Here is a 14,604-nt window from a genome sequence, read left to right as displayed (position 1 = left end):
AAACATATGATACTAGCCACCTACTTAGTAAGCTTCCCACATAAGATTTAATACACACATATGAAATGGATTGTTCTCTAAATAACAAATAATGCATACTCTTAAACAACCATGAAAAACTTCACTCATCAAATCAAAACACATTACAAAACAACTCGTTAAAAGATTAATCTTTTTGAACAAAAACAATTATATGTGATATGAATGCACATCTATGCTTAAGCAAAATGCACTTTAAAAAAGCACCATCTGTATTTAATTTTGAGTTTATACATAAAATATAAATCTTAAAAATTTTGCCAGAGCCTCCTGTGTAAGGAGACCTCTTTCTATAAAAAAACCAATACACCCTTTTCTTGGGCTCCCACATGGGATTTTCATCACATAATTTCTTTTTCCAAAAAAATTGTCCACCTCATCTTGGGCGCCCATGTGGGATTTAAGGATTATCTTACACATTAAAATCAAACACATTTTCAATATAGTCAAAGTAATCTAACTTCAAAGTGGTATTATGACTTGTATAGTACATAAGAAACCTTCAATCACATAGTCTAATCACACGATTACCAAAAGGCCATGTCCACATCGATAGGCGATCATGTACAAAACAAACACAAAGTGAAAACATAAAAGTATACCAGATGAATCCAGGATAAGCCCGCACTTACAATTGCTTGAAGACCGCACTTACAATTGCTTTTTCAAGCATTTTGTCCATGAGCTCTCATTTTGCAGTATACTTTTTAACTGCTTCTTCAGCAATTCACTAATCACTTTGCAGAGAGTTAACCTTAGAGACTAAAGAAATGCCTTCTTCTTACCCTCTGCCATAATGACTATATAGATATCCTATTAAAAAAAAGAAGCATTCAAGTCAAACTACATTATATATATATTTTTTATTCTATTTCAAACTATCACATCAAAGCTCCTGCATTAACCTAATGTGACACATTGGTATACCATATTTCACTTTGAAAGCTAAAAGAACTGAAGGTGAAAATCGATAGCTCGAGATGGCACACCCGGTCAAGTCATATGACCATGTGACAAATTGAGACCATAATTGTGATTATATACAAAATAAAGACATTGTGTATGTGTTACACATAGACCCAAGGTATGCTAGACGTGTCTTGGCAAGAAATTATAGCTCAAGATAACACACCCAATCAAGCCATATGACTATGTGGGAAATTGAGACTATAGAATTTGTAACTACATGAAAAAAAAACTAACAGTCTTAAAAACTTTAACGCTTTTTATCGTGAAAAGAGGCACAACTACACGTTTGGTAAGAATGGATAGCTCAAGAAACCTGGTCAAGCCATATGCATAGGTACAAGAACTGAAGGTAAAAATTGATAGCTCAAGATGGACACCCAGTCAAGCCATATGACCATGTGACAAATTGAGACTATAGAATTTGTAACTACATGGAAAAAAAACTAACAGTCTTAAAAACTTTAACGCTTTTTATCGTAAAAAGAGGCACAACTACACATTTGGTAAGAATGGATAGCTCAAGAGACCCAGTCAAGCCATATGCATAGGTAGAAGAAATGAAGGTAAAAACCAATAGCTCAAGATGGCACACCCGGTCAAGCCATATGACCATGTGACAAATTGAGACTGTAGAATTTGTAACTACATGGAAAAAAACTAACAGTCTTAAAAACTTTAACGCTTTTTATCATAAAAAGAGGCACAACTACACATTTGGTAAGAATGGATATATCAAGAGACCCGATCAAGCCATATGACCATGTGACAAATTGAGACTGTAGAATTTGTAACTACATGGAAAAAAACTAACAGTCTTAAAAAATTTAACGCTTTTTATCATAAAAAGAGGCACAACTACACATTTGGTAAGAATGGATATATCAAGAGACCTGATCAAGCCATATGCATTGGTAAAAGAACTGAAGGTAAAAATCGATAGCTCATGGTGGCACACCTGGTCAAGCCATATGACCATGTGACAAATTGAGACTATAGAATTTGTAACTACATGGAAAAAAAACTAACAGTCTTAAAAACTTTAACGCTTTTTATCGTAAAAAGAGGCACAACTACACATTTGGTAAGAATGGATAGCTCAAGAGACCCGATCAAGCAGCTATCTGATCGATTTTGGAGATTTTTTGATTATCTTGCAGCTAGTACCACCTAATTGATATGTATTCCTAATGGCTTCAAAAAATAAAAACCATTGATTTGTTTAGAATTCCAATTTCAGATAAGGGGTGGCAAGCGCATACATCTTCATGCATCATGCCGCCATCCTCATCTGTTTCGAGTGCGGGCCCAACCTGATCCTAATGAGCTTAGTCTGGCATTTTTATGCGGAGCAAATAGCAGTCATGCATCTTGGCCCATCCCTAGATTGCTATGGCCATCACAAGCACAACCACAAGTCATGCATCTCTTCACTTGCAAGGTGCTAGCCTCCCATTGTGAGTGTGTGTTCTTTATCAGGTGGTTGGAATCAAGGTCCAATTTTAACAAGGCTATATAATTGAAAAATTGTGGGGGTATATAACCTGCAAGGTTGTTCATGCCTATGTCCAACTTCTGTAGCTTCACCAACATGCCCATCTCTGTTGGTATCGATCCATTTAGCCCATTGTTTCTGGCCTCAAAAACCATTAAGTGGGAGCAATTACCAATATCTGAGGGAATGCCGCCATACGAGTGGTTGTCTGATAAGGAGAGAACCATCGGATTTTGTAGCATATCCAAGCTAGAGGGAATGGTGCCAGTCAGTCTGTTGCTCTGGAAATCAAAAACCTGGGCTGTAGAAAGGCTGCTGAGAGCTGCAAGGGCAGAACTTGTGAGAGAGTTACCAGCAAGAGCAAGAACTTGCAAGTTCGGCAAACCGGCAAGCTCAACCGGAATGGGCCCAAAAATATTTTTCCCTCTTAGATCCAGAACTTGCAAGTCCAAGAGCTTCCGCAGAGATGAGGGTATCCCACCCGTGAAGTGGTTCCCAGTCAAATTTAGCACTCTTAATGAGCCAAATGAGTCTAAAAGAAAGGAATGTTACCCGATAAATTGTTTTTTGCTAGGTCAAGGACTTGAAGATTGACGAGCTTCACCACCATATTAGGAAGACTGCCATTGATAGTATTTGAGGAGAGCACAAGGCTTTTCAAATTGAACCATGCAGACAAGAATTCTGGCATCGGACCCATCCAACGATTCTAGAGAAGTAATGCTTCCCAACTCGTCAGGCATTGTGCCCTGTCAGGTGGTTGGAATCTCCTTCAATGGAAGGTCCGTGTCTCGGGCTTGATCGGCATTATCGGTACCAGGCAGGCCACCGGAGGGAGGAGGAGGACCTTCCACCATGATGATGGTAGAAGCAACGAGAGCCTCGTTGGCGAAGATGGCAGCAGGGGTGGCGGCTGCGAGAAGAAAGACAATGGCACGACGGGAGCACTGACAGGCGGGTTGGGAAGAGCTATTGGCGTGGATGGGTAGCATACCGGGCTTGAACGAGGGCGCCACAGAGGTGGAGACCTTCGCGGTGGAGTTCAAGGCAGGAGTGGTGGGCGACACAATGCCAGTCGTGGCTACTGTTGTGCTTGCCATCTCCCCCCTCTTAGGCTGTTGCAATCGCTCTTCTTCTTCTTCTTCTCTCTCTCTCTCTCTCTCTCTCTCTATAGATTCGCCCAAGGAATGGGCATTCAACAATTTACTCCTGAGTCCTGGCTCTAGCTCTAGCCTCTCAGGCTCCAGCTCAGTCTTTCTCTCTTCCTTTCCTTGGAAATTGGAAATGAGCATCACCCCATCCATTCACTCTTTAATGAATTGGAAAGTTCGGGCCCGGGCTTTTGGAAATTGGAACTCAGTTAGGCCCATGTCACACACGTTCGCCCGTATGTGTGTGCAATTGACATGGCAAAAAGGTATTGGCTACTTGTGCATCCGCTGCAACGAATCCTCACATGACCTAGACCCCGCGGTCATCTTTGCCCAGTAGCGGACATGAAGAGCAAAAAGGGTGCGACCTGTGAAGATAGGCAACAAATTCTTGTGCGTGCCTGGAGAAGCGAAAGTGGAACCAACTGATTTTTTGATGTAGACATTCAAAAGGAGAGAGCCTCCATTGTGTGTGACAGCCAAAGCGCCCAAGCAGGGATTTTTGGGCCCTGTCCGGCGCCTGCGTCTGAGAGAGGCCTTACTAGTGCGTAGGGAATAAGTGACAAAGTCACAAGGCCTACCAAGTTGAAGGTAAACACCAAATGAGCCTCTACAATTGATCTCTATTCAAAAGAACTTGCAGTGTTCGGGAAAAACAATTTTTCCAAACATACAAAATTTTTTTCCTTAAAATTTTCAAGAGGAGATTTTAGAAAATTAGGTTTTTTCTTGGATTTTTACACTATTTTTCTCTATTTTGAGATGGAATTTCTCCTTTTCCCCTTGCCCTTAACCGGACTTTTTGAAATTGAAAACGGCACGATATTAAGCTAACACACATCTTTCCCAAACATTGAATAGAAGAGCAAGTATATTTGCCAAGTACAACAGCCATAACTAATCTCTATTTAGTATGGGTATTCAAGTATGTCGTATGTGTGGTCAATTGAAAGTGGTTTATTAATGGGTATCTAAGCAGATGCCACCAAATGGAAAAGGGGAAGGCTTCACGGAGATAGTGGAGATCCAGTCAAGTGGACGAAGGGAGAAGAAGACACGTGGGCATGAGCCAGGTAGGGAGCAGGCAGATAGGAGTCTCAGACGATTCTATCTCTCTCTCCTTCCTTTCAAAGCATACATGGAATCTCTCTCTCTCTCTCTCTCTCTCTCTCTCTCTCTCTCTCTCTCTCTCTCTCTCTCTCTCTCTCTCTCTCTCTCTCTCTCTCTCCCCTTCATTTGTTCCCCTTGAGATGATTGCAGATAAGGCCTGCAAGAGTTGGGAGTGAAGCGAGGCTGTTTGTGGCACATGATACAGGCAAAAGACGCTCTTGCTTCCATTTGATGCAGGCACAATCATGTCGCACCTCTGCCAAGGTTGCCTAGGCCCGTCCCTCCCTCCCCACTATTCACAGTAGTTGGTCGTAGACGGTAGCAGAGGAGGTAGGCATGATAGACACCCCCCCCCCCCCCCCCCCCCCTGGGCGGGGTAGGTCCCCCCCTTGCTTATGCATACGGTACGAGCATGAAATAATGTGGGGCTACCCCTATTGTATACGCTTATGTATGAGCTCTAAAAAACCCCCTCTTGTACACTCACGTGATACCATATGGAAATCCATAATGAATCCCTCGGGCAGAGGGGCGACGCAATGAAGAGGAGAGCAAATCACCTGGCCTAGGAGAAAGTAGGTTGAAGGGTATGTTGTCCACGGAATTAACACTTGAGGAGAAAGATGGTTTTTTACAAATGTTGATGGGATTTCCTACCCTATTCATTGACAACTATGAATCACAGGCATTACAGTGGTGGAACATCATATTAAGCTAAAGGAATGGGTAAAACCAGTTGTGAAAAAGCTACGACGACTAGGGGTCATACAAGAAAAGGCACTCTTGGCCAAGGTAGGAAACTACTGGAGGCGGGATTCATCTATCCTGTAGAAAAATCAGAATGGGTATCACCCGTAGTAGTAACTTTTGAAAAGAATGGTAAGTGGAGGGTTTGTGTTGACTACAAACCATTAAATGCAGTTACAAAGAGAGACCACTTTCCTCTCCCTTTCTTGGATGAAATTTTGAATGAAGTAGCGGGTTTTGAATGCTATACCGTGTGTGATAGCTATTCTGGATATTTTCAAATACGCATAGCCTTGGAAGATCAGTTAAAAACCACTTTTATCATGCCATGGGGTTGTTTTGCATACAGGGTTATGCCATTTGGTCTCACAAATGCACCTGCCATATTCCAAAGATATGTCACAAATGTTTTTCAACCGTTATTTGGAACATCCATAAGAGTGTTCATTGATGATTTTTGTATATACAGCTACCGCTTTTCACACTTAGAAAAGGTAACTGAAGGTTTGGCCAGGTTGCAAAGCCTAGGCGGGCAATTAAATGTGGATAAATGCCACATTGGGGAGAGTAAAGTCATTCTACTAGGCCATGAAAGTTCAGAAAAAGGTATCAACACCGACCCAAGTAAGGTGTCCGCACTCATAGCCCTACCTTCACCAACGACCTCACATCAATTGGTCTCTTTTCTACAAAAAGTGAGGTACTTGAGTAGATTCATACATCTACTATCGCAACTTGTTCTACCACTGCAACAGCTCAACCAAAAATCAACTTTCACTTGGGATGAGGAAAGAGAACATCACTACAATAAGGTAAAGGAGGTCTTAGCCACCCTGCCAACTATCTCACCACCTAAGTGGGATGCAAAATTCTATGTCACCTCAAGTGTGGGTGATGACGCATTGGGGGTTGTCTACTCCAAAAGGATACGACAGCATCTTTCATGAGGCCAATCTACTTCTCTAGTCGAATGATGACAGCAGCAGAAAAAGGTTTCACCTATGTGGAAGACTTAGTTCTAGCTCTTAGATTTGCAACTAGAAAGTTTAGGTCATATCTGCTGCCTAAGCAATTTGTGATTCTAACCACGGATGAGATATTTCCCTATGTTGTACAACACATGGATGTGTCTGCTAGGATTACTAAATGGCTAGTTCGTCTGCAAGAATTTGACTACACGGTACAGGTGGAAAGCACGACAAGGGCAAGATTGGGGGGACTCATGAATTACCAAGTCTTTGAAAGGAAGGAGAAGCAATCTAAAGGGGAATAAGTTTGATTACCTCTAGTACCACCGATGGTAGAAGGAGCACACTCCCTCTACTTTGGATGGAGCTTACAAGCGAACCTCCGACAAAGCAGCTACAGGCATAGTGGTCTTTAATGACAAAGGGACAAAGGTATTTTCGCTGGGCCAATTGTTAGATTCACATTCTAGCAATGAAGCTGAGTATGGAGCACTAACCAAGGGTCTACAATGGTGCGTCTCGCAAGGTGTACACCCGGGGGATTCACTCTATATACAAAATGAGACGCCACCTGCGAGCGGACAACATTGGTAAAACCCCTATATACAACTCAAATTAGGGAATATAACTCCCCTTTCTATGCTTATACAATAATCAATGAAGAAAACTATCATACCCCTATCTTATATATTAAATGCAGGTATCACGTGATCTAACTAGGTAAAACTAGTCAAAGAGTGTGTACCATAGTATTTGGCAATGTACTAAGGAACCACTTCTGTTGATAACTAGATGTACCATCAATGTGTCTTAGTTTGACTTTCAAACTTTGTGCTCGATGAGCCTGCACTTTGGCTACTTGTCCAATTTTGACCCATCTAAATTACTCAAAAAACATGGTTATAATGTTATGTTAGGTTCTCCGTGTAAATTTGCATCTATAAAAGCTCTTTATAGTTTTCATCCCTCAACAAATGAACTATAATTAGAGAAGAAGAAATTGATACAAAATAGTGTTAGTTCTTGCATGTATCTTTGTAGATAAAGTTGGAGGGTAGACTCTTTTGCGAAGACAAGATTTTGAAACACAAATCCTTCCTCCCCCCCCCCCCCCCCCCCCCCCCCCCCTCCCAAATACGATACCCCTCTCCCTTATTTATAAGCTTGGGAGATAAATTATTGGGGCCTGCCCCTAACTTATACGCTTATGTGACTTGTAAAAAAAAACCCCTCTCCTGCACTTAGGTGGTGCGGTAAGTTTTCCATAGTGAATCCCCTAGGGGTGTACAACGCCTTAATGTATTTGGGGATGCTCTACTTCTCGTGAGGCAAGTAAATGGAGAATGGACATGCAAGAATCCTAGCTTGAGGACTCACTTAAGCGGTGTAAAAACCTTGTTGGGTAAGTTTGAAGAACTCAAAACCATACCCCAAGGACTCAAAACCATGAAGAAGATGCCCTAGCAAGTGAAAGACTGCAAGAAGTGTTGGTTGGGGCTATCAAGCTAAAGCTCCCTCTATTTCAAGGTAGTGATGCCTTACTTGAAATCATGCATTTTTTGGAAACAGGGGAATGCCCATCAAATTTAACAAAGGGACAGAAGCAATGGCTGACGCGGAAGGCCACGAGGTATCGGCTCATCAATGACGGTTTGTACTGTAACGGTAAGGACCAAATACTCAGGAAGGTCCCTCTCTCTCATGAAATCATGGGAGTAATTGCTAGCTGTCACGATGGGGTTTGTGGTGGTCACTTTGCCCTAGACATAACAAGTAGGAAAATCTTGCAGGCTGGCTTCATATGGCCTAGCCTCAACCGTGATGTACACCACTAGTGCAAAACATGTAAGTTGTGTCAAAAGACCGGCACTAGGTCACTTATGCCTAAACCACAGACACCTATTCTCTCATATGGACCATTTAAAAAGTGGGGTATTGATGCCATAGGACCATTACCTAGGGCCAACTCAGGAAAATTCTACATCATCATGGGGGTCGACTACATGACTAGATGGGCAGAAGCTACATCCACTACTAGAATCACAGCGGTAGAGGTAGCTAAGTTTATCTACGAGCACATATGCTGTAGGTTTGGCACACCATTAGAGATCATCTCTGATAGAGGGCATACCATCTGCAGTGGACAATCAATCATCAGCTCGAGCCTCAGGTTCCATGGGTGAAAAATAAAGGAGCATCTAGCCTTCTTACTCTTAACTACATTCCCACTGAAAATTATAAAGCATGCAAAGAAGAGAACAGTTAACAACTTAGCTTCACCTTCGATTGGCCTAGCTTCCTATCAGTACAACTGAATGAGGTATACCTCAGAGGGAGAGTGAGAGAGAGAGAAGATATAGCGGATGCCCATTAGATAGCAAAAAAGCCTGAAAATTCTATCACACATTGGCTCAAAAGGCTCTAGGCTAGAATTTGAGCGGAGGGGGTAGAGCTCAGGAAAAGATATGTTCGCTTTATCCAAAGCCTGCTCAAATTGCTATGGGGTTGTCTCAAAGTCAAGGGAGGTGGTTCGAGGTAGCCTAAAAGGCTCTAGGCCTGTTCATTTTAGTTAGAAAGAGCAAAACGTAACCTCTCTCTATGTTGAAGAGGCTTTGATTATATATATATATATATATATATGTATATATATATATATATTATATGTATATTATACAAGAGTTTCCTCCAAGAAAATGTTGATTTGTGATTGGTATGTACTTAGTAGTAGAACTATGTACCCTAAAAGTGCTAAACTTCAAAATCCGAAATTCGACGCTCGAGTCTCAACTCCTATTGCTTTTCTTGCTCTCCAGTGTTCGGGAAAAATGTCTCTCAACTTAATATTGTGCCGTTTTCAATTCCAAAAATGCTAGTTAAGGGCAAGGGAAAATGGAGAAATAGAGAAAAATTGGGTAAAAACCCAAAAAATAACCTAATTTAGCTAGCATTTCCTCTTGGAAAATTGAAGTAAAGGAAAGTTGTATGTTTCACACGCCGCTCGCCGCAGACTCAAGACGTCCCAGACTACAGTGCGTAGTGCGGACAAAGTGCAGAGTCTAAACTAGGGAGTCGTGACATGGTGACTAGTTGTGGATTTGAACCTGCTTTTTGCTTGAGCTTCGAGCCCTGTGCTGCGCAGTTGGAGCCTCTCCTGCATGTCAAGTATTGTAATTACCTAGGAAACCCCGTATCAGGTTGGCTGCAACTCACGAAACAGTAATTAAGCAAGCTGTTGCAATTAGAGTGGAGCAACTGCATCAACAAAAAAGCATGCGATTTCGATTAAATGCATGCACACGTTCTTGGCCCTTCAACATCCCACGTCGGTGTGGAAGGGCAAGCAACAGAGTCCGAAGTCTTTTGAGATCATGTCTCATCAAATAATTGTCCAAAAAACCTTAAGTCTGTGCTCCAGCCACGTCTTGTTGAGTTGTGCTAAAGCAGTTGCTCTTTCACTACAGAGGTATGGAACACTCTCGGCACCAGCACTGTCTCATTCCTCCTCTTTATCTTCTGTTGTACCTGTGCGCCTGCTTCTGGTGGCCGCCCGCTCCTTGTATCGATCTCATACTGCATGGCTCCTGTTGGCAGCAGCCTATGACAAAAGATCACTGTTGCTATGAATCCGCCCTGTTGGCAAGAGCCTATGAATCCTCTCCTATCGGCAACAACCAACTTGGTGGCCTGTTCAGACTCTGCTGTAAAACCTTCTGCGCCGACGCGGTATGTTTAAGGATAGCGTCCAGGAATCTTGCCGCTAATCGTAGCCTCAACAAGGAGCCGATTTCTTATTAATGAGACATACTTTAAAAAGACTTCGGACCCTGCTCCAAATGCTTCCGCGCCGGTGTGGTATGTTGAAGGACCAAGAACAAGTTCAAACATTCAATGGGAATCGCAAACTTATGTATAATTTTGTATGGCAATGTTTTACCTTAATGCATTTAAGACACTGCCCTGAATTCTTCCGCGCAGACACGAGATGGCTTATGGCTCGTCCAACACTTCTACTGGCTCGATCCACCGTTTTATTCCTTAAATGGCCAGATTCTTGCAATTCCTACATCCCACGGTCCACCTTGACATTGCTACCCTTTGAAAAAAGGGGCCACATTGGAACCCCGAGTTGCTAGTAAAATAGCTCCCATAATGTTTTTGTAGCCAGTTGAGCACACACAGGACCTTGCAGCCTGTAGTTATCCACTGAATAAAAAAAGGCACCCGTCTGATCATGCCTCCCATCTCCGTCGCCTGATGCTAACTCACGCCATCAAATCCTTCGCATTTGACTTGCTCCCACATCGCTTTGTGCAGTTTTCTTGCCTCACCTTGCCTCCCCCGTTGATTGCCATGTGCCTGGGAGCCCGCCCCGCGGCACCCCTTCTCTTTTGGTTTTGTTTTCCAGGAGATCTTCATTGATTTTGCTTAATAAGATCTTTAAAATGATTGGGCCCCCCTACCTAGCAATGCACAGGTGCAGAGATGTAATTTACATCCCGATGCTTTAGTGGATTAACGTATTTAGCAATGTCTAGTCTCACTAGAATGGGACACTATCCTTAATGCTTTTGTGCCGGCATAGGATGGTGTGTGTGTAAGGTCTTGTATGTTCAAAGGGTCTAATGACCCTCCCCCCTATGATTATCCCCTCATGTATAGGGCTAGGGCCATATCGGGGATGGTCAAGGGCCATGTCCCAACGGGCATATGAATCTTGCCCACCATAAAAAAATGCATCTATCGCATTGCATCGACGATCATCTAAACATATGGGTGTATATAAGAGTCTGAAAATATTCCGAACTCTTTGATTCTTACCACCCTCTCTTTGTCAGGTAATTAGAGCCTTGATGTGCAAGTTTATTGTTTGAAAATTGTTATGGTTTTACAGAGTTGTTGGATGATAGCAATAGTCATGACATTTTGTTTAGACTTGGATATGGTAACAAATAATCTCTTCTCCTAGGTCTATCTCTCTCTCTCTCTCTCTCTCTCTCTCTCTCTCTCTCTCTCTCTCTCGCAGAACTTGATATGGCAAAAAATAATTCCTTAGTGTTCAATTAAGTGTTGGAAACAAATAATTTCTCTTCTCTCTCTCTCTCTCTCTCTCTCTCTCTCTCTCTCTCTCTCTCTCTCTCTCTCTTCTTGTTCTACATGGATTTTGCTCGGTTTTTGTTTTTGGTCGGTGCTTGGTAAACCTCCAAGTGATGCATCTAGGAAACAATATGTGTTCTATAACTGTTTAGAATGGACAAGTGGTAGATCTAAAATGCAACAAAGCTTCTATAAGCTGTTTAAAATGGTCACTTATTGTGGATCAAGGATGTGATAAGTGGTGAAAAATGTTTGTGGTGGATTTACAATACACTCACTCTGACAGAAGCCATTAAGGTTGGCCAAGAGGTGGGCCTTGGATGGATGGACACTTCAACAACTATGATTGAATCTTTGATTGACCTAGTATCTACTCTTCCATGATTGAGCTAGTATCTACTCTTCCATGATTTCTAGATTGGTCAAGTGGTGGATCTAAGATGAGTACTAGTCTTCCACAACTTGTTTTGATGTAATATATAGGATGCACACCACCATTCAAAACGTCATTAGAACGACTTTGATTTTATTTAGGATGCATCCTTCATTGCACAAACTATATATAATGAGAAGATGGTGGATTTAAGATGCATTTCCCCTTTCATACTATGTTTAGAATGACCAAGTGGTGGATCTAGGATGCAACAAACCTTCTTAAATATTTTTTGAAAAATCCAAGCACTAAATAGAGGATGATGAACCTTCCCTTCCAAAACTTTCTTAAGGTGGCGTGATTGTGGATTGCAAATTTTCTTTGTCGCCTCCAAGAACTTGTCTAGATTGGCCAAGTGGTGAATCAAAGATGCACCCATCCTTAAAAAACTTATTTAATAGTATTGATTGGATGGATAGTGTTACAAATGTCTATGATCTACTAAGGTTATAGCCTTAGTCCTTTTCAAGTACATAAGTAACAAAATTAAAATACTTAGATTTTGGATAGATTTACCCTCGAAGTATTTTTTTCTTGCATAATAGACATGGAGCAGTAATGTTTGAGAAAAAGTGATGATTATGTGGATGTCAATAATCATGTCAAAATATCTTACTTTTTAATATGTCATCCTCTAGGAGGCTATTATGTGATCTTTCATTGTTTTTTGCTTACATCCACGGATTGAGGGTGGGATAGATAAGGAATGCTTCAATCCAGCAGCAAATAATGAGAACCTTCCACATGTATCCACAAAGGTCTCACTTGAAGAATTGAATCCAATTATTGATAGTCAAATGCAAATACCTGATTATTGATAGTCAAATGCAAATACTCGAGGCCTCTTTGCTACATCTTTCATCGAAGGAAGCCATGGGTGACAACCTTCAATCTATAAAAGATGTGCAAGAGAGTGTTGTTGATGTAACTACTTTGGTTTCATTAAATCCCAACAAATCCATGTTGATAGTAATATTGGACTTGAATGGTCTACTATTGAAACGATGTCAACAACCATCATCTATTCGTGAATCTATCCAGTATGATTCATGAAGGGATATTGTGTTACGGCCAGGGTGCATCCACTTTTTAAATACCATATTGAAGAGATTCAATGTTGCGATTTGATCAACAGCTAGAGAAGCTAATGTCTACCAGATGTTGAGAACACTTCGAAGCACTGCAGAGGAGATATTGCCATTTTTTGTAGTTTGGTCTCAAGAATCTTGCTATGTTCTCGAACGCATACAATTTTTTACACCAGACAATCCTCAAGTTCCATCTATGTTTAAGCCATTGGCAAAAATATCTGCATGCTTTGAATGTGATCCACACAGAACAATTCTTGTCGATGACTCTCCATACAAATGTTGTGTTTCACCTACAAATAATTGCATATTTCCTTCAAATTTTGATGAAGAAAATATGGTTGATAATGTTCCCATAGAAGAGTTTATCTCATACTTGTTGCAACTTGACGAGAGCAAAGACGTGCGTGAGTTTATTGTCTCTAATCATTATGGACAAGCTCCAATTTCCAATGACAATGAATACAAAGGTCTCATTAACTATTGGAAAGATCGAAACTCAAGATGGTCGCAAAAGGAGATAACCACAAATAAGCTACGGATGTTTGAGAAGCTGGGAGACCTTTTTGGCAAGTAGGAGGAGTCAACTAATCCAAGCAGGGAAAAGGAGATTAGAAGGAACGAAATAGTAGAAATAATGGAAAAAGAGAAAACCAATACTGATACGATGAAGGGAGCACAATTAATATACTTAGCAAGAAAGCTCAGTTGTGCCACACCATCATTGAAGAAGCTATTAAATGATCACAACCTTCTCAAACACTAAGGTACTTCTCATTAGAAATCATGTTGAATTTTCAATAAATACTTTTGTATTTTGATTCAAAACACTCACTTCATCATGGTTTCTTGCATATTTCATCCAGATTATTCTTTTAAGGAGTATTTCATAGAGAATTTGGACCATTTCATTCAGATGAAAGAAGAAACCTCTAAGAATAGCCACGGGTTACTTTGTAAATTTTTTTGTCCTTGCGATGTAAAAACAATTCACACAAAGATTATTCTCTATAATTGAGTTGTTCTTGATATTGAGCCATTGGTTTTTAAACCAATTGTCACCTAATTGTACTTCGCCCTTGGTTTTAAGACCATTTGTATCAATTGACTTGGAGAGCTTAAAGTCTACTTATGTATTGACAAATTGCCCTATTTTTATAATCACATGGATTTTTATTATTGTGATACCAATTTAAGGTTCTTTTGGATGTCTATAGTGATCAAATGTTGAATGCTAAAACCATGAATTTTGTTTTAAGGTTTAAAAATGAATAGAAACTAAATGTTTCGTGTTTCTTTTTAGAGCCAAAAGAAAGAAATATGTTGTTTTTAGAGTGGAGTAATTCATTTGAAAGAGAAAATTCTTCTATTCAACTTTTTATGGGGCCTCATCGAATCCATCAACCACCCCCTGCTCAGTTACTACTTACCTTGAAGAAACAACAGAGGGTTCTTATTTTAGATATTGAGGGTTTACTACTCCATTCAATTGAAATGCGACACGGTGATATTG

At 40.9% G+C, this 14,604-nt stretch overlaps 1 protein-coding gene and 1 pseudogene across 1 annotated transcript; both read right to left on the bottom strand.

Annotated features, from left to right (window-relative positions):
* Positions 1–2,367: 2,367 nt before the first annotated feature.
* On the bottom strand, positions 2,368–3,191 carry LOC147423426 (uncharacterized; annotated as a pseudogene).
* A 61-nt stretch (positions 3,192–3,252) lies between these two features.
* Positions 3,253–3,600, bottom strand: LOC147423425 (oxygen-evolving enhancer protein 3, chloroplastic-like). The gene has a single exon (XM_086501065.1). The coding sequence runs from the start codon at positions 3,598–3,600 to the stop codon at positions 3,253–3,255; it is 348 nt and encodes a 115-aa protein (XP_086357191.1).
* Positions 3,601–14,604: the final 11,004 nt, after the last annotated feature.

The sequence above is a fragment of the Adiantum capillus-veneris genome, chromosome 26 (genome assembly GCF_014529385.1).
Source record: "Adiantum capillus-veneris isolate H3 chromosome 26, ASM1452938v2, whole genome shotgun sequence".
Classification (NCBI taxonomy): domain Eukaryota; kingdom Viridiplantae; phylum Streptophyta; class Polypodiopsida; order Polypodiales; family Pteridaceae; genus Adiantum; species Adiantum capillus-veneris.
This window is presented reverse-complemented; position numbering and strand designations above follow the sequence as displayed.

What these genes read in the sequence shown, in the direction of transcription:
- LOC147423425 (XM_086501065.1), bottom strand. Translation starts at nt 3,600, where the DNA reads ATGGCAAGCACAACAGTAGCCACGACTGGCATTGTGTCGCCCACCACT.